Source organism: Pleurodeles waltl, chromosome 8, assembly GCF_031143425.1.
Source record: "Pleurodeles waltl isolate 20211129_DDA chromosome 8, aPleWal1.hap1.20221129, whole genome shotgun sequence".
Lineage (NCBI taxonomy): Eukaryota > Metazoa > Chordata > Amphibia > Caudata > Salamandridae > Pleurodeles > Pleurodeles waltl.
In genome coordinates, this window is record NC_090447.1 from 1,299,920,573 (window position 1) to 1,299,945,115 (window position 24,543).

The following is a 24,543-nucleotide window of genomic DNA, read 5'->3' on the forward strand; positions in this document are numbered from 1 at the left end:
GTTTTAAACTAGCATATGTTTGATACGTCCTCCCATGCCCTGCGAGTGGTGAGTATGGGTTCCCACAGCAGTTGCTTCATTCTCTGTTTGGAGCTCAGCTGGCCAGTAACAGTGTCATAGGCGAGTGTTCTGCTTTGCTTCAGACTGAGAGGGAATGGAGTTCAAGAATGCAGGGAATGCAGCACTCTTAGTCTGAGTAATGAATGTATTAAGGCAATTCCCAGGTTTCATAAATCTAACATTACTCCAGAGGCTCCTGTGTCAAATAATAGCACCATCCATGTAAGTAAGGTTTCCCCAGATCTCTGCTTGAATCTGTCTATAATCTCATTATCTTCTTGCTGAGTGTAGTCTTCTGGAGAGTGCATCTAAATTTCTGCCAGATTCTGTCGAGTGCCCTGTATCTTTCATCTGAATATTGGCTGTGTGCGAACCACTTTCAGCTCATCTGGCTCAAGCTGGCCCTCCCCTTTTTTAACGTCTTCATCACTGGAGTTTGAAAAGTCATTGGATTCCCAGATATTTGAATCCCGTATTTCTGCGTTCCAATCTAACCCTGCATTAACAATGGCTAAATGAACTTTCTTTTAATTGATTTTACCCCTCCGTTTTCGATACCTGTATTGAGTAACTCTGACAGCTGCTTTCTCGGCTACTGATTGATAAGGATCTGCCTTATCTTGCAATAACTTATTTTGACAAGACATCATGGGTACATTATTTTTAGCTTCAACTAGCTGCCTGTCTAATTGCTGGTTTTCTTGTTCCCGCTGCCTACATTTTTCATGCATTTTTCTATAAGCAGATAACAGGATCCAGCCCCTTCTGCCTAAAATAGATATATCACATCCCCGTTCCAGAGATACTTTCTGTAAACACAGTAAAACATTTTGGCTCAGTATTGCTAAGGCATCCGCCCCAGCTTTCACATAAATCGGCACCACAAGACCATTTGATCGGAAGGACATTATAAGATTCTTTGTCCCACCCTGGAATCTAATGTGAAACCTGGGAAACCACTTTTGACTTCTTGCCATACATTTTTCACTTTTAAAACTGTTACTTTTTAACCTACCACCTCGTACTGCCGACTGCGCCAATTTGTTCTGCTTTGCTTCAGACTGAGAGGGAACGGATATAAAGAATGCAGCACTCTTAGTCTGGGTAATGAATTTATTAAGGGAATTCCCAGGTTTCCTATATCTAAAGAGAATAACGTGAGCACTTAATGTGAATGCAGCACCACACGTGCAACTTTTAAAATACTCCCAGCAGTGGAATAATATTAATCAAAGAAAATGCAATACAACAACAACGAATATATAGGCGATGACTATGTATTTATACATGCACACAGCATAAGCTAGATGTTAAGAATTAAAAATTAATCACCATGGGGCTCCAAGCCAACATCATCTTTTGTCTGCTAACGTCAAGCTGTGGAACCTGTGACAGCTGAGGCAGAAGAGAACAACCCCAGTAGGAATTCTCTTAGCAATGTGTCCACAGTCAGAGATGAGTTCCTTCTCTCTGTGTCAAGCTTCCCCACCTTATATACTTTAAACAAACTTAAGAGGAAGGTTCTAGAAACCCCCCTCACGTCAAGTAAGTTGTGAAATTTAAGCGCTGGTGGTATCAGGTCAGTGTTGAAAAACACGCTAGGGACTGGCCACATCCCAAGGTGTAATTCCAAGAACGAGCCGCACCCTTCTCTCCCATCAACATTCTCAGCCTTGTACAGGCTTATCAAAGGTTTTGTCCCCCACATTATATTCCGTTCCCTGGTGAGAAAAGCAAAAACATGTTAACAGGCTGTGCGCGGAAAAATACCTGCACCACCAATGTGAAAGTGTTTGAAGCTAAGCTAAGCACAAAATGGAGTCGGGGATCAAGATGGAGTCGGTGGTTAAATACAGATAGCGTTACAGCGAGTTATGTTGGAATAAACCTTTTCTTTTCCACGCCTTCGTCACTTGACTCTTATTGCAGAAAGGTGCTCCACAACACTAGCACTACCATCGGTTCAGCCCACTTACATAAGACCCACCTGGAAGCAGGGATGGCTGATCAATTTATAAAGTGTGAGGTCATAAATACATGCCTCGAATGGGACCTTATTAGACTTTAGTTGCGGGTGTCGGGTGGTTTAGGGAGGTTCTCCTACTGAGAAACGTTTGGGTAAGAAAGGACTAAATGATGAGCTTTACAGAAGAAAAAACGTTCAAATAAATGAAATAATTTAGATTTTCTGGAGGGGCACTAAACAAATATTCTACTATTTTTGTACTGTAACAGCCAAGCAAGGAACTCATCACGAAGTGTTTCAAAACGATAAAACATTGGATTTGTTAGCAAAATTGTTCCAACAAATATGATTCAGTTATATATAGTACAGGCAGTGAAAATATCTGATGTCGAATTTGCACAGAGCCAGTAATTTATCAAAATTTAACCAGCAGCTTAATTTTTCTATTCCGATCATTTCCAGCAGATTTATCTTGTGAATCTGCTTGGAAGGGGCAAGGATTAAAAATCTTCAGGTTATATAAATCATGCAATCATGACAGGCGTCAAAGACATATCTTACTCGTACAACAATGCTACTGCTCAGTTACATAGAGTTTACAGATTCCTAGGAGACTTGCTCAGGCCATGTACTAAAGTAATGTCATCAAAGGTTCAGGGAGATGATGAAATGCCTTCACACACATCATGAGACAACCAGTAATCGATACCCCAAACCAGTAATACACACCCTAAGAGCTGCATGGATTATTTTTCAAATGCCAGTTTTAAATACTGTCCTAAAATAATTCTGAAATGCAAGAATTTTGCCTGAAACATCATCTTGCCTCTCTCTCTTAAAATAGAAAATACTCATCATAAAATAGAAACTTTGTCCTCTAGATAAGTAAGCTCAGTTCCCTTGTCATATAAAAAGTGTAGTTCTTGACATGACAAACTTAATTTTGTCAGTACATGTTTGACCCCAAACAACAGTTTATATTCACTGAGCAGTCAGATTCTGCCATTCTTGCCATTTACCACCATTTATCAAATAACAGGTATGTTTAGCTATTAACTGGGAGTTTCCTTATCTTTGTACTATGAGTACCCAGAAATATGTAAAGATACATATGCCCACAACACATAAGAGTACTGCCCTTACGTAACGGAAAGCCAAAAGTGAGTCAAGAACATCTACAATATATCAAGGCTGGGTCACAACTGTCCTGGGCTTTGTCATAATGATGCCAGACATACCCACTATGGCAATGATAGACCCCCATTAGGCCAGCAGTAGCCAAAATGTACTAGTCCAAACACCTGCACTGTATGCTTTAAACTGTGTGCCTCATGCTTCCTGCACCTCGTACTGACATAGGGCGCTACATCCCCGCACCTACTTCTACTCTGATTCTTCCACTTGCACTGCATACTAAAAGACTTCCTCTCTTTTCACTGATGGAGATGTATATACCTTTGTTAGAAAGTGAGGAACCTATTGTTGTCAGCATGCCTTGCTGTAGGAGTGAGTTTGGCTGGGTACTGCTCCTCAAAGCACCAACCAGAAGCGTAATGGTATTTAATAGTGCTTACTACCCCTGGTGAGGCATTGAAACTCCTTTTGGCGAGTAGCATGCTACTTCGAAACCCTAAAAGGATTAGGGGTGGATTAGTATAGGAAAATTTGACTTAATTTGAGTAGTGGACATGCAAGTCTGTTAGGTGGATTGAATAGGATAACAGAGGGAAAGAAGAGGGAAGACCGTGAATCTTCATTGGAATCCAGGCCCCTCTCTCCTACCCCCTGTCATCAATCTGACAATACTAATTTAATTTTTTGCCTCCAGTTTCAAATTCCTTGATATTTACAGTACGTGTTAAAAGCCGCTTTATTTATTTACACTTTATTAATCTGTTAATGTTATTTAATTTTCTAAGCAGGCCTGGATCCCCCGAGGAGAATTTGCGGACCCCAGGTTCACTGGTCTAGAAAGTGTTATTCTGGAGGTCATAATAGTAGAATGAGGTGTGGGATGAGTCAGAGAGTGGGGGTAGAGGATACATTAAGATAAGTATAGGGTGAGACAGAGTAGTGCATTGAAGAGTCAAAGGTTTTTTGTCTTCTACAGTAAGAGTGATGTAATAAATATACAGATATATTACTATCAGGCAAGTGATGTTTGAGGCAGAGCAAGGGTGAGCTGAGCAGCACTGTGGTGTAAATATGAGGACACTACTGTGAGTTTGTGCGTCCTAGGTCATTTCACCAGGATGTACAAAGATGCCCAGCACCATCTGATTGGCCTCTTGTTGGCTGTGCTGGACCACGAGCAGCTGTTTGGCTGCGGTAGGGCTGGTGTTTGTTGAATAGCCTTGGTTGTAGTAGGCGTTTTAAAATATTTACTTTGGCATTACTTGGGTAGGAAGTTATACATCCTGCACCAGGCCTGGTCAGACGTAGTATGATTGGATTGCAGTGAAAATTAAGTTGGTGTTAGTACTGGAAAGTATATCACAAACTGGCTTCGCTCTGAATAATAAGTCTTGGTGCCCACCAGCAGCAGCCACTGGCACAATTTAAGTATTGGTGTTTACTATGAACATAGAGTGGTTTTTTTCTAGCTGTGCTGTTAAGATATGAGCCACAGCTAGCCTTTGCAGAGTAGGCATGTTTGTTTGTCTTACATCTAAGCACAATACAGAAGGTAATCGGACAAGTGTCAACGATGGTACTTAAAAAGGTCCAGGAAGCGCGACTAAGCTACAGGGCAAGAGTAAACAACTGTTGACGATTGACTCGTAGGAGATTAGAGCCTACAAAGGGCTGTTAAAGGCACAAAGATGAAGAGGAGAGTACAGAAAGAGTGAGGGGGTACCAGAGTTCCACACTTTTGGAGTCAGATGTTTGAATCTGGAGTGGCACACAGAGGAGGGTGGGGAACAGCTGACGTGGGAAGGCAAAGCTCCAAAAGTGAGTGTATTTAGATCTGTATGAGGGAAGTATGATGTGAGAGAACAGACCATCATCACGTGAAAGACTGTGTGCAAGACAGAGTTTAAGATGGAAAGAAAAAGGAAGACCGAGGAGATGTGATGGGGATTAAAATTAGTGAAGTTTGAACTAAGGACCGAATGTATAGTTATAAACTGTTTTATGAGGAAGAAATGAGATACCAGGAAACACAGTGAAAAGTATAGGACAATATTGGAAACGGTAGAGAACAAGAGTGAGGATGACATTTTTAGCAGCTTCCAGTGTAAAGAATCGGTAAATCTTGCAAAAAAAAGTATAGCTTAAATGAGTAATATGCAGCGAGGACGACTAAACATGAAGATTACGCCAATATGGCAGGGAAGGAGTGGAAGGAATAAACATGAAAGAGGAAATAGGTCGACGGAGGGTCGTGGGTGAGTGAGGGCAGCAGGCCGTAAAAATAGATCTTTTTGCAGAGGTGCGTATACATAGCTGGACGGTGGCAGCTTTCTATACAACTATTAGTTCAACAAACTGTACTTTCTACTTCCCTGAAAATTCTTGTATACACTGCTGCATGGTGAAATCCAAAGATGGGTTCTATAAGGCGTTTATGATTCTGGTTTTATCTTTCTTTCCCTGAATCCTCTTTTGTGATTTTAGATAACGGTTTTATTTTCATGCATATAAACTTTGCTTACACTGAAACTGTCGCTGGTGTTTAATTTAGATTTACAAGGGTGTCTGTGGTCTCGGATTAATCGAGAGATTTAATCTGTTTATGAGCTCTGAAAACATTGGTTTAGATTTGCCGTACAGGTTAGCACGGAAGAGCATCCACTGGAAACTCCTTGGGAGTTTAACCTGATTGCGGCTCATTCAGGTTGGCGGAGGTTGCTTGAGGGTTTTAAGAGGGTGAAAGTGATGCTCTGTTGCAATATTTTCAGTCCTCTGTGGTAAAATTGTAAGCGCATGTTTTTCCTAGGAAGACCTAAACAGTGCACAAGCTCAGTGCACAGTGCACCTCCTCTAGGTTAAGGCCACTTTTAAAACATTACGTAAAAGGGCTGAGATCTAGGCCTAGGACTGAGCTGACCACAGCCAAGAAAGGAAACTTCCCCCAGGACAGTCGGCTGCTTACAGAGGGGACGGTCTCAGGAAGCCTCAGCCCTCCTGGCGCAGCAAGTAAAGTGGCCACGCAGGCGCCTCAGGCCATTTTATGTATGCTGAGGAGTAATTTGCTGCTGCAGAGAAAAGCAGTCCAGGACGCTGTGTCAGACCCTGAAGTCCCAAAATATTTATTAGTTTTATGTAGAAAACCCATCAGGTTCCAACCAATACAACTTTGGAGTAAAATTTTGTTTGGTCTCATTTTCCTATAAAAAAAATACTGGGAGGATGTGGGTAGAGATGGCAGAGTTACCGGGGACATTTCTGCAGGTGGTTCAGTTTCTGAGATTGTGAGCCGCACTATGGGTCTTGTTTTGGAACATTTGTTATGCTGCTTTTAGGCCAGAGCCCAGGCTTTCTTAGGACCATGGGTTGGGTTGGGATAGAAAAATGTCACTTTAATTGTCCTCAGACGCCTGAATCATTACCAACTCAAATAGTTTTGAAAACAAAAGGATTTTGGGTTATTCTTCTATAATGTGTTGTTTTCCTAAAGCTGCGTTGCAACATTAGCTGATAATTTTGTTTGGCTTATTTTACCAGAAACCATATAACATGGGCGAGTCTGTGACAGAGACCTTCTTTGGAAAGCTAAGACATTTAGCCACTACCCTAGAAAAAGAGACCAAACAGCTGGAACATGAATTTAACCAAGAACACTCAGGTGAGTTATTTCTATATTTGTGTATGCGTAGAACACATACTCTGTTCTGCATGGTCACAGATGCCGGTTAACATTAATGTGAAAGCCTCCTTTGGTGTGTGGGACTTTTCCTCCCCCAAGTAGAATCCTCTAACTTTATACGTTGGAGGGTCATGTTACCCATGTCTCTTCCTCTTTCTCTTCATCCGTTTGTGGATCGGAAATCAGTTTGCTCGTTTTGAAAAATAAAGGTGCTGTTACATTCCAGTTAGATTTGTACCTTTAGGACACATTGGGAACCCTGCCGACTCATCGATTGAACAGAAACATTGAATCCCATACTGACCTCTTTAACTGATGAGCGCTAGAGTCTCACCACTGCTGCTTCGCTCTAACATCTTACGTCTCACTTCTTAATCCCGTTCTCAGGCCTTTTGACTTGTGTCCAGGGAAAGCACCAAGCAAGACCTTCTGTATCTCAAAGTGATGTTGATTCTCTGGTAGAGAGGGAGACCTTTTTGCACTGGTGAGTGCTTTACAGAATAGTGATGCCGGGTGTTTATAACTCATTCCGTTGGCCCTGCTATAACAGTGTTGCCAAGTTTCGAATCCTATCAGCTTTTTTGCTTCTCTCTAGTCTCACAACCGGTCCAACGATGACTAGGTATGTGGCCCTTCTTTCCACTTATCTGTTTCCTTAAGGTTCTCCCATCAGTGGCGCATGACTGAGGCCAGACCAGAATATGGGCAGCCAGGAAGCATACAGTGTACAAACGTCTCATATTGTCACCCTACAAGAGGCATTTCTCTAGCCTCAGCAGCATTCATTACAAAGAAATTCTAAGTGGTGGCAGACTGTGATAGTGGTGACCTTGTCTCATTCCCCTTCTGTGTCATTCCGTTACTTTGTAGTAATCGTTACCTCCCTAATTCGGATGTCACCTGATCTGCCACAGTTAGTGACCCATCCAACTGGTAACTGATTGCCCATAAGCTGATTTTTATATTCTTTCTATATTTTGGTTTTCTTTTTCTACCTCTGTCTCTGTCACCGTATGGTGAAGGTAATTGCTGCACCCGACTCATCATTCAAGACGATTAATTTTTGGCTACCACACCTTGAGGGGACTGAAGTACATTTTTACTGCTGCCAGCCAGAGTAGCAGAGGGCTCCCTTACAGTCCAGACCAGAGTCTGACTAACAAATGTGATTGATGTCTCGTGGGGGGTAGGGTGCACCTGTTTCTCCCTAATAATTGGATGCATTCGTCCACTTGATGCTAACCACTGCATGGGAACCACGAATAGCAATAGCCATGTCATCCATGAAGATATGATCCGTTCTAGAGGCATAGCCATTTTTCGGTTACATTATTTTGACCTACCATCACTTTGACTTCATTACGCATCACTTACTGTTGAACAACTCTTACCACCTAGGCATATGATTACTTTCCCCATTGGAGCTGGGCCTTGATCTGTAAGGTAAATAAATAACTTAAAAATTGCTAATGATAACTTTATGGAGGATTATATTAGCAAAGGGGTCCTCAACTAATATACATCTTGAACTTCCCTTGATCATAGGTTATTCATCTCGGTCACAGACTCAGTTTGCTGTTGATAGAATTCACAGCCAAGTAGAAGTAGGGAAAGCAATGGAGGGGGAGCCAATACGGTGCGCCAAGTGGGCAGACGTTGGGGGGAGAGGGAAGAAGTACACAAGGGTAATTGCTAGAAAACACTTGCATTGTAGGGACAAAGTGGTGAGAAAGGTTTAGCCTGTCCCAGACACAAGACATTAATATTTGTTGATGTCGGAGTATGTGTGCTTATGTATTGGTGTTCTGAAGTGCACCTATAATCTTACGATTTGTATTCTTACTATGCAGTAAGTATTGATTTTTTTTATTTTTTAATGCCTAGGCATTCTAGAGCAATGGTTCCCAACCTTTTGACTTCTGTGGACCCCCACTTTATCCTTACTGGGACACGGGGACCCCCACTGAATCCTTATTGGAATCTGGGAACCCCCCAATGAGTGATTACTTAAAGCTGGGGACCTAATCTGTTAATATTATATAATTTTCTAAGCAGTCGTGGACCCCCTGAGGAGGCTTCGCGGACCCCCAGGGGTCCCCGGACCACAGGTTAGGAACCACTGTTCTAGAGCATAACTGTACCGTACCTCTGACCTAAAAGTCATCTGAAGATTTACCTTGGTGTCATATGCCTTTTTTTGTGAGTAGTAAATGATCCCCTGTATTCTCAGTCCATAAAGTCACTTTGTCGAATTGAAAGAGTTAACTACATTACAGACTTTCAGCATTCACAAAGGCCAGTTTAGAGCAGAACAAAAAGAAACTATAACTTTCTACTTCGTCAGTCTTTGCCTTTCGTAGTAAAAGCTGGAATTGTCATCCAAATAACCACAGAAATTAGATGTACACACATACTCTAACCTGTGGAAAGCTCTCGTAGTCATTACAGTATTTATTTATGAGCAAAATGAACAACCCCAAAAAAAAACGAGCATTGGCAGAGCCAATAGCTCTCACCTTTGTGACCTATTTGCCAATGCTGTGTGCTATCAGTAAAAAAGAAAGTGTTTTTTATCAATGTTGTGTAGCATTGTGGGGAAAAAGGGGTAAAAACGGCTCAGTGTTGTGGCCATTGCTGAAGGCGTCGTCATTCCATAGGCACATGCATGCATAATGACTTATGCATGTGTGATGAGGTGTCCATGCATGCCACCACTCGTGCACGCTTAGGACATGGTCGCAAGTGCATTGTTTATTATTGATCCAAGATGGACGAAACTATTTAAATCGGGAAAAATTTATTTTTATCCGTGCAAAAACACCTACTGGGAGCGCCCCAAAAAAAAGATACTTAAAAAAAAAAGTTATGACTGCAAGGATTCGGGAAGCAATGGAGGAGCAAGTGGGGTGGAACCAAAGTGGAGTGGTCAATGAGAAAGAGAGCAACATAGCAAAGGAGCAACAGCGGTACTTGAGGCTGGGTGGGGAGTGCTACAAAAACTAAGCCAAGGGGAGGCAGGGAAAGTAACGGAGAGGGAGTCGATATGGAGTGCTTGGGACTAGGCTGTTGTTTGGGAGACTGAAGCAGCATGTGACAGAGAGAGCTAGAATACACATGCACTCACATGCAGTGCTGAAAGAAATAGAATAGTTCCCCTAATGTGAGCATTTGAAGGATGGAAATCGGACAATCCAAAGGAAGGTATCCCCCAGTGGAGGGATAAATGAAAAAAGACAAAGGCAAGCCATTGAATCAGAAGCAAGGAAATTAGTAACTAAGCCAACCACTGGTAAGTAATGGGTAGGCCCTTAGGCCACTGTATGTTTTTTGTATGGCCCACAAGAAGCCTTTGCCTGCAACCAAATAAACATTGTCTGCTAGGCATACTCCATCCATCAGGATCACAACTGTTACTGGGTAGACAACCTTCACTATGTTGTCAGGATTCTCTTCCCGTTTAACTCCTCAATACATAAGTGTTAGACCTGACAGCCTTAGGGTGGTCACCCCTAACTTTTTGCCTGCCTCCCTCCACTTTTGAGATACTGTTTTTGCTGGTTTTTAGACTCTGCACACTTTACCACTGCTAACCAGTGCTAAAGTGCATATGCTCTTTCCCTTTAAACATGGTAACATTGGATCACACCCAATTGGGCTATTTTAATTTGCTTATAAGTCCCTAGTAGAGTGCACTATATGTGCCTAGGGCCTGTAGATTAAAAGATACTAGTGGGCCTGCAGCACTGATTGTGCCACCCACTTCAGTAGCCCCTTAACCTTTTCCCAGGCCTGCCATTGCAAGGCCTGTGTGTGCAATTCCACTGCCAATTCGACTTGGCATTTAAAATTACTTGGCAACCCTGAAACTCCCCTTTTTATACATATAAGTTACCCCTAAGGCCGTCTGAAAACCATGCAACCCGAAGAGGATCTAAGTCTGCGCGCCGCAAATCGATGCAATGTTTTCCCAGCATGGAAAATAAGGACGCAAGTCTGTGTGCGAAGTGGCGAAACCGACGCACACTCACCATTTTCCACGCATCTCCTCCTCTGCGGTCCCTTGCGAGGATTTTTCAACGCAAACCAGGTACTTTGCCCTGCAAGAGACACTTGTTGTTTCCAGGAGAACTTAAGACACTTTTTATTGCTTTTGCAGTAATCTTTTAACTCTAAAGACACTTAATATCACTTTCAGTGGTACCCCTACATTTGCATATTTCATCTTTAATCGTTTTGACCTGCATTTATTCAGATATATATTATATATTTTTCTAAACACTGTGTGGTGTATTTTTGTGGTGTTATATTGTGGCATTGTATTATTTATTGCACAAATACTTTACACATTGCCTTCTAAGTTAAGCCTGACTGCTCAGTGCCAAACTACCAGAGGGTGGGCACAGGATAATTTGGATTGTGTGTGACTTACCCTGACTAGAGTGAGGGTCCTGGTTAGGACAGGGGGTAACCTGACTGCCAACCAAAAGACCCCATTTCTAACAATAAGTGATACCCAAAAATCACCCTCAACCTATCCTGCTGTACATAAGATGTTGCTTAGTTGAATCATTATGTTAGCACTTTGGCTTCTCGTCTTTTTGGTCTCATTAATGTCTTTTTTTGTTCAGTTCAGCCTCTATTATAGTATTAGTGCCAGCTCATCATTTCATTAGATAATCACTAACCAGTCGCATTATTGGATCCCAAGCAGAAGGCATGAATGAACATCGGATATCTTTACGATAAGGCCCCCTTTCCAAGGTCATTAAGCTGTGGCATGCTGACAATGTGAGGAGGGGCCAAGCACAAGGGCACGTGCTGCTCGAGCTGAGTTATTCTGAGCAAGAGTCTTAGTGAATGGAGGGTGTTGCACACAAGTCAGTCCTGGAGGGCTCAGCTTCACTGGGGTGTCTTTAGACTTCCAACTCTCCACCCAATTCTTCTCCTGAGGCTTCTGGTGTTAGAGAGAGTTTGCCCTGGAACCGTTCATGGTGGATAGTTCTGACTCCCACTATCAATGTATGACAGTGCAAGCTGCGAAAGAGGGCGGCAATGTAGCCTTTCGCCATTGAGAGACATAAGAGATGCCCCATGAAGTACACTGGCCATCACCTCATGCTTGATTGCTTTCTCTGAATAGCAACAGGATTTGCTACTGTCATTCTGTGATTGCTCCTGGGAACGAAACAATGAAATGTTTTAGATAGCAGGCTCAACCATAATTCAGAGCTTGGTGATTCTCTGTTTCAATAGGATTCTGAATATCTTCATGTTGTATTCTTAAACATGTTCATGTCAATCTTCAGAAAGAGCCAAAACTTCACCTTTTGAAAATCTTATTAACTTTTGGCTCATATCTGTCTTGTCTCTCATGTCCAAACTTGAGAATGTGGCCAATCGGAAGCTCAAGGCTTTTAGAGAGCTTGTAATTCACAAGGGTCAAACTTCTGTTCTCCTTCACACCAATATGGAATTGTTTCAAACTCTAGATAGCTGGCATCCGGCAGACATATTTCTGGACCTTGTGTTGTGAGGTGATTCTCCTTTTCCCAGACTCATTAGTAATACCGGATCTTCATTTTTTTGACCTCGTTTATCCTAACAGAAACAATTAATCAGGGTATTATATGTTATGTTGACTATTTGTTTAGTCCTTTACATCACACTAAGGTCATCTCAAAGTGCTTAGGGCCGGAGACAGCAGAGGTGTGAAAAGGGTTCCAGGATATGATACAATGTGGACTCCGCAGTCAATTCCTTTCCTCAATCTTTTTTAATTTATACCTGCATCCATTTTGGACAATTATCCAATTTTATTCAGCATGTTAAAAACTCTCTGCTGATGACCCCTTGTTACTTTTTGCACTGTACAGTTCTACCTATGCGCCATTTATGATCGGTTGTAAACTCCCTCGCTTGAATGGGTTGAAAACGTATACTTCATACGTGTTATGTTAAAAGTCACTTGGAAAAGTTATGTCACGCAGTCAGGAATCGGAGCACGCGAGCAATATCTTTATGAAAACCTTTGCAATGTGGAAGTGAGAACAGATACATTTGCAGGGCGTTTTGAAAGACAAAATGGTGTACAGTCGGCCGAGGCTAAAGGGACAGTGCATTTCCGAGCTTAGCTTCACAAATGACCGTTATTTCAACCCACCCATATCAACTTTATCATGGGTTTTCCTAGCAATAAATGGTAAGCAGACCACAAAAGACTAGTTGGGAACTTATTTCATAGAGATACCAAATTTCTCAGTCCAAAGTCCTTTCCTAGGAAGCGGCCTCTCATGTCATTTGAGATATATTTAGAATAAAATTTGATTTAAAAATATCCTCTAAACACTGATCCAGCAAGCACTTTCCAGTTATACTCTTCTGTCAATCTGTGGCGTCACATTTTGATCCAGCTAACCCACGAGAGTAGACAAGTTACACTATAAAATTACAAAAATAAAAGTAATAAAATGCAAACTGTTCTAAGCCACCTTAGAATGCTAAGGGAGACCAAAGTATGATTTAAAATCTTGAAAGCAAAACATAAATATTAGGTTTTAAATATGTATTGAAGATTGTCTCTTTCTCTTTGCTGTATTAACGTTTTTTTAATTTTTTTTATGGAACCTCTGTTTAATTCGGTGCAATGCAACATATTCTGGTTTTAATTACTTTGCTGGTCTGACATGCTACGTACCTCCTCTGTGGGATGTATGATTATAGTATCTGTCATTGACGTTCCTCTAAAAACCTCTAGAATACCAAATATTCTTGAGGTATTCAATGCTTTCTTTCCTCATAAATCATATTAATTATCTACAGCAACTTCACAGTCACTCCATCTTCGACCAAGAGCTTGCAGAGTTGTAGAATTGCCTTTCTATTCTATTTTCCTGTGAGACCCAGGCACAGGTTTTATTCATTTGTAGATGCTTTCCAGTCTGTTTTTTTTTAGACACAAATAAAGACTGTTGATGTAGTACAGTTAGGACAGATCTAATATCAGGCACAGATTAATTTCAAAAATGTATTTTTCCTTTATGATTGAAAGCTTACTCCAAGCCCATGTTTCTGATGGGTAATCAGTCGAGCTGATCCATATAATATTCAACAAAGAAAATGTATTTTCGTATAGGGGTTTATAAAACAGTGTTCGCTGGGTGCTGTAAATAACAGGTGTAATAATGGTCCTTTTAACAGAACAAAAGTGACCTGCAAGTCATTTATTGGCTGGGATATTGTGTTGCGAATCAAAAATACATACCCCCTTTATCAGATCCCTTTGAAAAAAAAAAAAGAAAACATTTTTAACAATTATGTTATCCAAACAGTTTCAAGGAAAGGGAAAAAGATCATAACACTAACTTGAGCTAAATCAGTTAAGATTCACTAGATCAGTGCTTTATTATTCCATTCATGGGTCGTAAAAGTTATCTGGTGTTTAAAATTTATTGATGGCAGCCCATACATGTTTTGTGGAACTCCTGCTTTATAAACACATGGTAGCATAATTGGCATCCAAAATTTAGACTGGTACACACCTGCTGTTAATGGACTTTACTGTTCTATCTCACCAGTAACAGTCTCACTCTTAACAACTGTGATAGTGATGACCTTGTCACTCTTAACAAGGAGGGAAAGGAACCCCATGCGGAACTTATGTCTCATATTTTGAAGCTTTGCATATCGGAGCGGATTCCAAAATAAAATGTCTCACTATCTCAATGGATTGATATGAAATCACACACAAGTAAGTACAAAGATGCAAGGAAGCCTGTGTTTTCAATAAACCAGTGGTGCCCAACCTGTGGTCTGGGGACCCCTGGGGGTCCACAAAGCCTCCCCAAGGGGTCCGCGGCAGCTTAGACAATTAAATAATATTAACTGATTAGGTCCCCAGCTTTAAAAAAGACTCAGTTGGGGGTCCTCGGATTCCAATAAAGATTCAGTGGGGGTCCCCGGGCTCCAACAATGTACAAGTGGGGGTCCACAGAAGTCAAAAGGTTGGGACCCTCTGCACTAAACTATAAGGCAGAACGAAGTTGGCACGAAAAACTGCTCACAAGGTGAAAAGTGGCAGGAAGAAAAAGTTTTTATAGTTGTTTGAAAACTTCAGATGAACTTCGGTCTTGGATCTCAAATATTCAATCGTAGAAAACTAAACCAAATAAAATCCTTTATTTTACTATATTTATGCATTTACTTGCTGGTGTAAGTTCCTTTTATCTTGAAAACGCGTCACCCTCATTTCTTCATCTTCCTTTCTTGCATGTATTAATCTCAAATAAGTATTTTTTCCTCTGTCATTGAATGGAAGCAGAACCCTCACCATGACCTACTTAAACGTAAACTTAAACTCATTGATACCTTCTCATTTAACTATTGCACTTACTTTCTTTGAGTCAAATACATCTGGGTCTTTGTCACTGTTTTGTTTCCTTTTCGGACATTAATGTACACCACATTTACCGTCTCCCCAAAGCTCACCTGTTGAGCAAGGCATCTCTACGCAATAGTCTTGTGACAAGTATGGGTCAAACCCCTCATGATAAAATATGAATATTTCAGTTCCATCACAGTTTTGTGTGCCAAAACACCATGTTAAATGCTTGTCTGTGTTCCGTTTGTTCTGTATGTACACTTCTTCTCTACTCAGTTTCAGTACTTTGGTGTTCCTGAAGTTCATGCTATTGTGTAATTCTGAAAAATGTCAGTTGATTTCTGAATACCCAATGATTCTCTTAAAAGCTTTATATAGTGATGACCTCCTCCAGAAACTTCAAGTGACTTACCTTTCTTACTGGAATTGAAATGTCATATAGAACCTTTACAGGCTGACATAATAATAGTTGTAAGTGCACCAATAAAAATACATTTGCCTACACATTATTGGTTTCCTACATACATTGATGAGCTGAAAGCCAGAGCACCCACTAGAAGATTTATAGGTCTTGAATGCTTCAAGACACCCTGCATCCAAATCAATCTCTTTACAACATTCAACATGAAAGATCCAAAAGGTGACCATCTTTGGTGTCCTTCTTGCATGGGTGGAGGTATGAGAATCATATTGAATGTCTATAAGTTGTCTATTGTTTTTTAATTGGTCTTTTGCCTAAAATTATTTCTGATTTCCATGCTTTCAATGAGAAGGTTTTAAATACGTTTGAGTCCTAAGATCTCACAACTAATAATTGAAATCAAAGACTTCAGACAAAAAGACACCATTGTAGCAAAGTGTCAATGGCACGCTCTTCTTTTAAGTAAAGCACAGAGTTTTCACATACAAACAGCATAATTAGAGTAGAGAGAAAACAAATGTAGGATACCTTGGGCATCATAATGAAGAGGTTAACGTTTCTCTGTGTTTCATTCCCCAAACCATGAGCTGCTCCTAAAGTCATTAATACCTTCTCACTCAACTATAATATTTTACTGGGCAAAAAAAGAAAGTCACCCAAATCCCACATGAAAGAGTGCTACAGAAACACTTAGTTCTACTGGCAGAGAAATATCAAGGTTTTGAAAGTGGGACAGAATCTACACTTAGAACCATACCCTTCCACCAGAGCTGTAACACATTGCTAAGGATCTCTGTGTTGCTGGTATCAATAGCACTTTGATATATCCTTGCATAGACCTTCATGAAAGAAAGAGCAGTCTTAATAGAAGGCCATTCAGGGCCTTGTTAGCAAAGGGCTTTGGTGTTTGCAAACCCTCAGAATCTGTAAGTCGCATTGTTTGCAAACTCTAAAACCCTTTTTCATATGTACTAAGCACATTTAGCGATTCAGGAAAAGTGTTTCCGAATTGCTAAATGTTTTTAGAAATGGATACCCATTTTGGTATTTGGAATACGCATGTTTTAGACTTCCCTTCCAAATATTGAGTCAGTATGCTATATATGAATGTTTTGTGATTAAAATGTAATTGCAAAACATTGAAAAGTTACCAACACCTTCAAGGAAATGGTAACCTATTTCCCTTTGTTAGACAGTCAACTCTCAAGCAGGGATTTTTTTTTTGTTCTTTTTATACGATACATGTTTTCTTTGAGGAATTGGGCTGTGCATTATCCCAGCAGCCATCATCCCTGTGATAGCCTCCTATTAGAGTGAGTTGTAATTTGCAATCAACCTAATTCATATTCATGAGGTATGTCATATTGTGACCCACTCCAATTTCTTTTTTTGCGTCTTGACGTATTTGCCCCTAGGCAAAATGATTTTCGTTGTGTCACATTATTGACAAGCAAATAGTGACCCCTTTTTGAGACCACAGTATTAGTACATGAGACCATTAAACTGTTACTGGCAATGTGTTTATGATTGTTGTTGTTGTTGTTGTTAATTCAGCACAAATATTCCTTTTTGCTTTTCTGAGATGTATTGAGAAGCTTTTGGAGAGGGTGGAGTATCAATAACTGGTGTTGTAGAAGCATTGCCTGTGATCTTCAAATTAATATACAACCCTCAACCAATAATCAATAATTCTGATGCCTTCAGCCGCCCCATGCATATGCTGAATTAATTCTTCCTTCGTGCAGCCTCAGCACCTGCTTAACAACTTCTCTACGTGTATGCAGTTGATGGGGTATATAGTGCAGCAGGTACATGGCCTGTGACATAGGCTGATTTGAAAGGGTATTTTGGATGCCACTGCACGCTTATTCTTGGCCATTCTACTTGCGTCCACATTCTGTGCTCGCCATGTCGCCTGTATTTGGCTCTTTTGCTGTATATTTGGGTTGGCCAGTTACAAAGAGGTAGTTGTCACAGGATGATTGTAGTTCAGCTACACTTTAAATTGGAAAGGCTTTTTTTTTATTTGCCTATAAATTTGATCTCGGGCAGATCTGCGCACTTTTGCCAATAACAAGGAACAGTCATCGAAGGTCCGATGTGCCAGGTTTCACGCAGATCCATGCATGGGGGAAAAAATATGTTTTTTCCTGTTTCAACTCCCATAAGACATTTTGCTTGTGCCTACTGCCAGAACCCCTAAATTGATTAACACCAAGCAAGGAATGAAAATATAACTTTTACTTAGTGTGTTTTGACAGGTGTAAATATGTTCATTATTTCTTTTAGATATAAGCGTTTTAATGAAGGTGCCAAATGGCCTTTAAAGGGTTAACACTTTAGTATATTTTGGCTAATTTAATTGTGAAGTATTTGTGAATCCAAAAATGAAAGTACTCAGAACGAGGAAACCTTTCCTTCCATTGTCCCTTTCGACTCTGCTGTGCCAAGTTAGAACGGCGGATCTGCGTGCTCATTGGCTCGCTGCAAGAGAAGCCTTTCTCTTGCAGCTGCCCTTTCGGGGCATATATCTCAACCCCTGCGTCCTAAAAGTGAATTTCGTATGCATCATAAGTGGGCAGGGTGAGAGGCCCCTATTTATTTAAAAATAAAATTAAAAAAATGAACCGGAGTGGAATAATATGCAGGGCCTACATAGGATTCTTTGTACCTTGACAGCTAAAATGGCAGCCGTTGTCCGTTATACCTGTCTTGGTACCACACACCAGGGCCTCTATTTTAGGTATCAAGGAAATGCAAATCCCGAACATGATCTGTGAATTAACAAGCCTCATGCCCGGGTCCTGTAAACCCCAGCACACGTGCAAAAACTGTGCCTGACCTTTCAGTTTCCTGGTCGTTGCTTATTAACTGCAGATCCAGGAAGGGTAGGCATGTGTTAGAGACGCTTGCCATAGGTTTGTGGTTCCCCGCATGAAGTTTGCCTGGGCCCTAGGCTTTGCCATTCCAGACTCGACATCTGCAAATCCCAAATTTTTTTTTTTTTAAAGAACTGAAACAAGTACAATGCCCATGCACAGTAGGGATTGATCTTGTGTTGTTTGCTGGGCTCAGAAGTTTACTGAAAAAACAACAGACAGTGAGTTATGGGTCTGACTCAGGCACCCAAAACTATTGAAATTTGCCACCTAGTGTATCAAGTGCACACACCATAACTAATGTTTTTGTCATGTTAACTATTACAAGACTCCCTATTTTTACAGTTCTGTTTGCATATGGGTTTGTTTTTCTACATGGAGAGCGACGTTCGTTATGGTGTGTGGTGTATATCATAACTGGCGCACTTCCATGGTTTTGTGCCTTTGAGCTTGAACCGTGAGTTTTTGTTTTTCATATAAACACACGGCCCTCCTGACCTCCATAAGGTTGATCAAAGCTGGTACTTTTGGATCAAGCTTTGTGAAATGAACCCTTCCCTGCCATCCTAAGATTCATTTGACAAGACAGGGCCCCATTAGGGCATTTGGGGGTGTTATATGTGTGCTGAAATAAGCAAGCCTGGAACTTCACTTCTTTTAGAAACAGCCCAAAAATATTGAGATGAAGAAGCACCATTTTCAATTCTCTGCTCCAAGCACAGTCATTGTTTCTCTGTTTTTCAAAGTATGTCAATCTATAGACTACTCTATGCGAGAGAAAGTAAGTGTAAGTGCCTATACTAGTAATTCTTTAGTGTAACTCTATGTTGTACTTTGGCTTCCCCTTTCTGAAAACACGTTTTGTACCACTCGGTACAAACTGGGAGCGAAGAAGGAATCTTCTTTCATTGCATCATTACATTGCAAAAGTTATAGTGACAAAAAATATATATATATATATATATATAGACATATATATATTTACATGAGACCACACCCATGTCTAGTTTTTTTTTTTTTAACTGTATAACATTCCAATAGAATAGAATGAGCAGGTTTCTTTTTATATTTGGCTTAGAATTTAAAAGAAAAGTTGGAGCATGAAAACTGAGAAAGTAACCTCTTTCCATTCTATTATGTTCTTTGTATTCAACCAGTTCCCGATTCTCCTTTTCCTGTAGCACCAAACTGGATAGAAATCAGTTTGATGGCTACATATCTATACCCTCATTTCTCCAGGCCTTTCCACTTGCCCTTCTGCCTTCGCCTTCTTTCTGACTCCTAAATCCATGAGCATTGTTGCAGCTCACCAGGTGAAAACATTAACGTGAGATCATTATCTCTGGCTTCTTGTTCCTTCACATCTAGGTCATTGGTAATGTGAACATTGCCCTCTTCCCATAATCTTAGGAGTATTCCTACAAGGTTTTCACATGTAGTCCTCTCTCCTGCCATCCTCTGAATGATCTTGTGTAATTGTGCCTCTTTCTCGCCTTTTCATCCTTCATTTGTCCTCCTGTTTTCCTTCTATAAGTATTATGGCCCTTGGAGCTTGTTCTTTCCCATTTGGCTTTGCATTTGCTGGTCCACCATTCTTCCAATCCCCATTTACTTTCACAACCCAGTGCATGTTTCTCACCAGCGTATGGTCTGCCTTCTCTCCGTCTCTTCCAGGAAACGTAATATAGGTGCAACTCAGTACACTTCATATTGCTCTTTGCCAGTCCTGTCATCTTCCCTCCTGGTTTGCATGTAACTGGTACTTCGCAGAACACTGTTGTGAATCCCTGTTTGAAAAGTGGGCTTGCAAATAGGAGTCCTCCCAGAGACATTCAGCTAAGTATTTAATCTACTTAAGAAACACAGGTCGGTGGGCTACCATTGTTGGAGCAATATATTACTACTTGCTGGCAACATCTGCTCCTGCCATCTTACCAGTTCCCACTTTTCAGTCACGAAATGTTGTGCACTTGTAGCCTTTCAATTTCTTGAATGTGATGCCAATTGGGTGAGAAAATGGTGTGATATTAAGGATGCGTCTAAAACTATGTGAAACACCACAGCTGTACAAAAGAGAGGTATGGTGGCCTCCAAAAAGTGCCTGAGAAGGTGAATTTAGAATGACATTAAAATGTGTGTTTGTTAGCATAGGTAGGCCGAAAATTAACTTACTGGGCTTCAGCCTGGTTGCACCGAAAGTTGAGAGAAATGTTAGTTTTACAAATTTGATTGTATGCATGTTTGTTTTCATTCTTTGTTTTTCCTTCCTGTGCCTTATTCATATTTTCAAGCACCTTCTATTTAGTAATGCAATGTCACACTTGTATGTCACTTAAAAGCACTACTTGACTATTAATTTTGGAATGGTTTCTAAATTGAGCTTATTTTATTTAATGTTACTTCTAAATGATAATTTGTTTATAAAACTGTGCCTTTATTTGTATGTATATCAATGTCACTTCCTACTGTCCAAAGGGCCTGAATCTCTACTACTGAAAACCTATTTAACATGCTGTTTTTGGAATGTTTCCTAATTAGCTTTTACTTGGAGAGCAGGCTTCACATTAGTCTATTTATTGATTCAATGCTTACATTTGTCATGATTTTCTCTTGCCTTTACAACTGAGCCATTCCTATGACAATTTTTATTTTGGCTAATTATTTGCCTTGTGCTAGATTGTGTTTGGTTCTGGCTATTATCTGGACTATGGTTCAGCTTTTATTGCCTATGCTAATTCACATTTGTTCCCATTTTTAGTATTTTTTAATTTAATTGACTAACCATTTGCCTTCTGTAATGATTGTAAAATGTAAATAAACCGTCATAGTTTGTACTTGAATTATGTCCTTTGGATTTTCGTGTGTGAATATTCCTATGTGGGTTCTGTGGATTTTCTCATAATGTTATGCCTAGGGCCTTGTCCTTTGCGGCTCACAGACACACCCGATCTGTCCACTCGGCCCTTTTTATGGTAAAAAGGTGCTGACATGCCAAGGAAGCCACAAAACTCAACTGTTGTTTGTTTCATACGAATACACAATGTCTCTTATAATTGCACAATTATTTTGAAGGTTTGATTTTTTTTGTAGATTGATTTTCGTTTTCATAAATTTCACCCACTCTAGATTCTGAGGATTATGAAGACAAATGTCCAATGAAAGTTTTACATGAATTGAACTCTGAAATGAGATCTTTGAAGGTAATCTTCTTCATCACATTTGTACGATAAATTTGAGACTTCATGTTCTGGTAATTGTTCTCTAGAAAGTCCTTGATGTAGTGAGACCTATTTCTATTAGTCAGTTTTCCTCCAAACATGGGATGTGTGCCCTGTAGGTAGGATATACTAGTGTACAAATTTTCTGCATATAAGTAGTAAACTATCAGAAGCTCAGATACAGTTTTAACCCTGCCTATACCAAGGTCCCACCTCACTACAACTGCCATTTTACATGCTCCAGTAACTGAATGAGACTTTCTGCAACTTTTGCTCTATGTGAGTAGGTACTGCCCATGCTGCTTTTTTTTCAGTGGTGACCTCATACCATTTGTGCATTAAGGGTTTCCCTGACCACTATGTTGCTTGGATGCAGATTTACCCTAAATAAATGAGACCAGATGTTTGGTAAAGCAGGAACAGTCGGTTTAATTAAAAGCAGTAGCTGAGAGAGCGCAGTTCAGAGTCTGAGTCTGATGACTGTCTCTCAAAGTTCCAGAGTTCTGACCATCCTTTTTGCGGTAAGGAATCCGGGCCTAGTCATGGAGTCGTAACTCTGACCATCTGATAAAGTGCTCAAGTGGGTCTCGACCCTTCGTGAACAAAATGCGGGCCAGTAGGTAACAAGTCCGGCATGAGGAGTGCGTGATCACTGCGTGTTGTGTTGTTTTCTGATTCACTGAGTGTTTCTAACTTCATGTGGCATCTGACTTTTATTGTGTTTTGGGAATGCATGCCCCTCCGGCCAAATGTGTTTTATTGGGGGCCAATCTCCTAGGACTTTTGTGGTGTTGCTGCCCATCTGGGGAATTTATCCGGGTTTTTCCTCTTTGCGTGTTTGTCTACAGACTACGTGTTACCCACCTATGATCTGTCAGGTAGTTGCTTCAGGCCTAGGTTGCAGGGCCTGGCTGACCACGTATTTCCGACTTGTAGTTTTTGGGGAGGTCATGTTGGGTGGATTCAACAGCAGTGGTGTGAGTTTGTGGTTATGCTGACACATATCATGGCACACATTTACATCATTTTTATGCATATGAACATTCCCCCCTCTAGTTGAAATTTCAACTACTTTGACGTGTTTCTGTTGTGTCCACTACTATTTCCCTAGCTACTTGCATTCCACCTAATTTGGGGACTGAGTTTTTACAGCAGAACACCCCCATTTGTAAGAAACAACACAAAAACAGCACAGAAATGAGAATTGGAAACAATGACATGCACAGACTGGTCACCCACCAAGGGAGCCAGGAAAAAATCAAACAACCAGTCCTGCTCAGGGGCACTTCCCTCCTTTTTCATGTCAGGTTGTAGATGATGCAGTGCTTGGATGGCGGAAGTCCGGGTCATTTCTAGGTATAAATGTACAACAGGATGCACCAATCTTGGTGCATAACTCACCCTCCATCACAGACATCAAGTCCAACACATACCGATGTTGCATTACCATAAGGTGGATAGCTCTTAGTACTTCCTTGATGGCATTTAGCCCGAGCTCAGTATTGTTCATCATTTTTATGATTTCCCATCTGGTTATGTGCAATCAGTGGGTGTTTTCTTATGTCTGCAGTGTGAAGGTCAGTCTTCCGGAATGTCCTTGTACTGAGCCCGTCCAAAATAATCAGCAGTTCTTTTCTCCCAAGCCTGATGCAACAGAGTTGTTTTCTTCTGTAGCGGATGTTGGAACAACTCGGGCAGACCTTTGCCAGGAATGACCAGGGTCGGGGTGTGCACAGTGAAGAGGGAGCAGAGGCTTGCCATCCGGGGATGAGCTGAGCGTAGGTGAATTCTCCATGCTGTCAGTAGAAGTCCATCATCGCGTAGGTGCCCCAGTGCATTACTGATATTTGCATTATTGTTCTATAATTTTCATACGTGCCGAGAGGGATTGTCCCTTTGCCTCTGAAACTCAATAAATACAGTGTAAGTTTTCATACAGTTAGGTGTTGCCCCTTCACTTCCATTCATGTGTACCTACCTATTTCAGTATCCTAGATTTCCTGACATAGGGTATCTATGTTGGTATTTACTCCTCCCCTATGAGACTCATATCCTCTTGTATCATTGAGGTGGCTGTCTCTACACAGGAACTTCATGTCTGGGGTCCACTTGTTATTAAAGAAGACTGCCCCAGACATGCTAAAGGCTGCCCTAAGACCACAGACTGTGGCGGGAGCAGACGTGTTTGTGCACAGGTACGGTGGTTTTAGTATCTCCAAGAACCTTTTTTTTCTGGAAGGTCTCAGGTCCAAACAGTGTCCTCCCTGCAGTTCTCGCCTTCGCATCCTGGCTAGCTCAGTTTGAATATTGCTAGGGTCCGTATAAAGGTACAGTGTGATGGAATTGGTCTCATATCGAGTGACGTTTGCTACCATTCTATGGGGTTCTACCCTACTAGGTTGTATCGGTCCACATTCTACAAAGGTACAGGTGGATGGAACATTCTCTGGCATAGCACAGTCTAGCCGATGTCTGGGCGTCCACGGCAGTCATATGCTGATACCATGTGTTGTGTAAGAGTGCGCTGTGTAGTGTGTATGAAATACTAACATTAGGTTAAGTGTAATTGTAGGTGAAGTGACCCCCACGTAAGCGTTGTAGTAATGTCGAGTTAGGCTCTGTGTGACAAGGCAGATTTCTGGCTATGGATGGATGAGGCCACACCTATAACAAACAAAGGGTATACAATGGTGCAAAAATACATAACTTCTGGAGTTTTGCAGGTCTTGGGATGGTTTTCTAGGAAAACCTCTGCAGCCTTCTGGTGATAGGGGATGTTTCTGCTCTGTCAAATACTGCGGTACCAAGGGTC

The 24,543-nt window shown here is 41.0% G+C and overlaps 1 protein-coding gene across 3 annotated transcripts in view; it reads left to right on the forward strand.

Annotated features, from left to right (window-relative positions):
- SKA3 (spindle and kinetochore associated complex subunit 3) overlaps positions 1-24,543 on the forward strand; it is a 226,723-nt gene that overhangs the window by 29,504 nt on the left and 172,676 nt on the right. For all 3 annotated transcript variants that reach the window (XM_069202259.1, XM_069202260.1, XM_069202261.1), the window contains exons 2-3: positions 6,695-6,815; positions 21,640-21,713. In XM_069202259.1, the coding sequence (XP_069058360.1) occupies positions 6,707-6,815; positions 21,640-21,713 (183 nt within the window). In that variant the 5' untranslated portion in view covers positions 6,695-6,706. The remainder of the gene's footprint in view (positions 1-6,694; positions 6,816-21,639; positions 21,714-24,543) is intronic.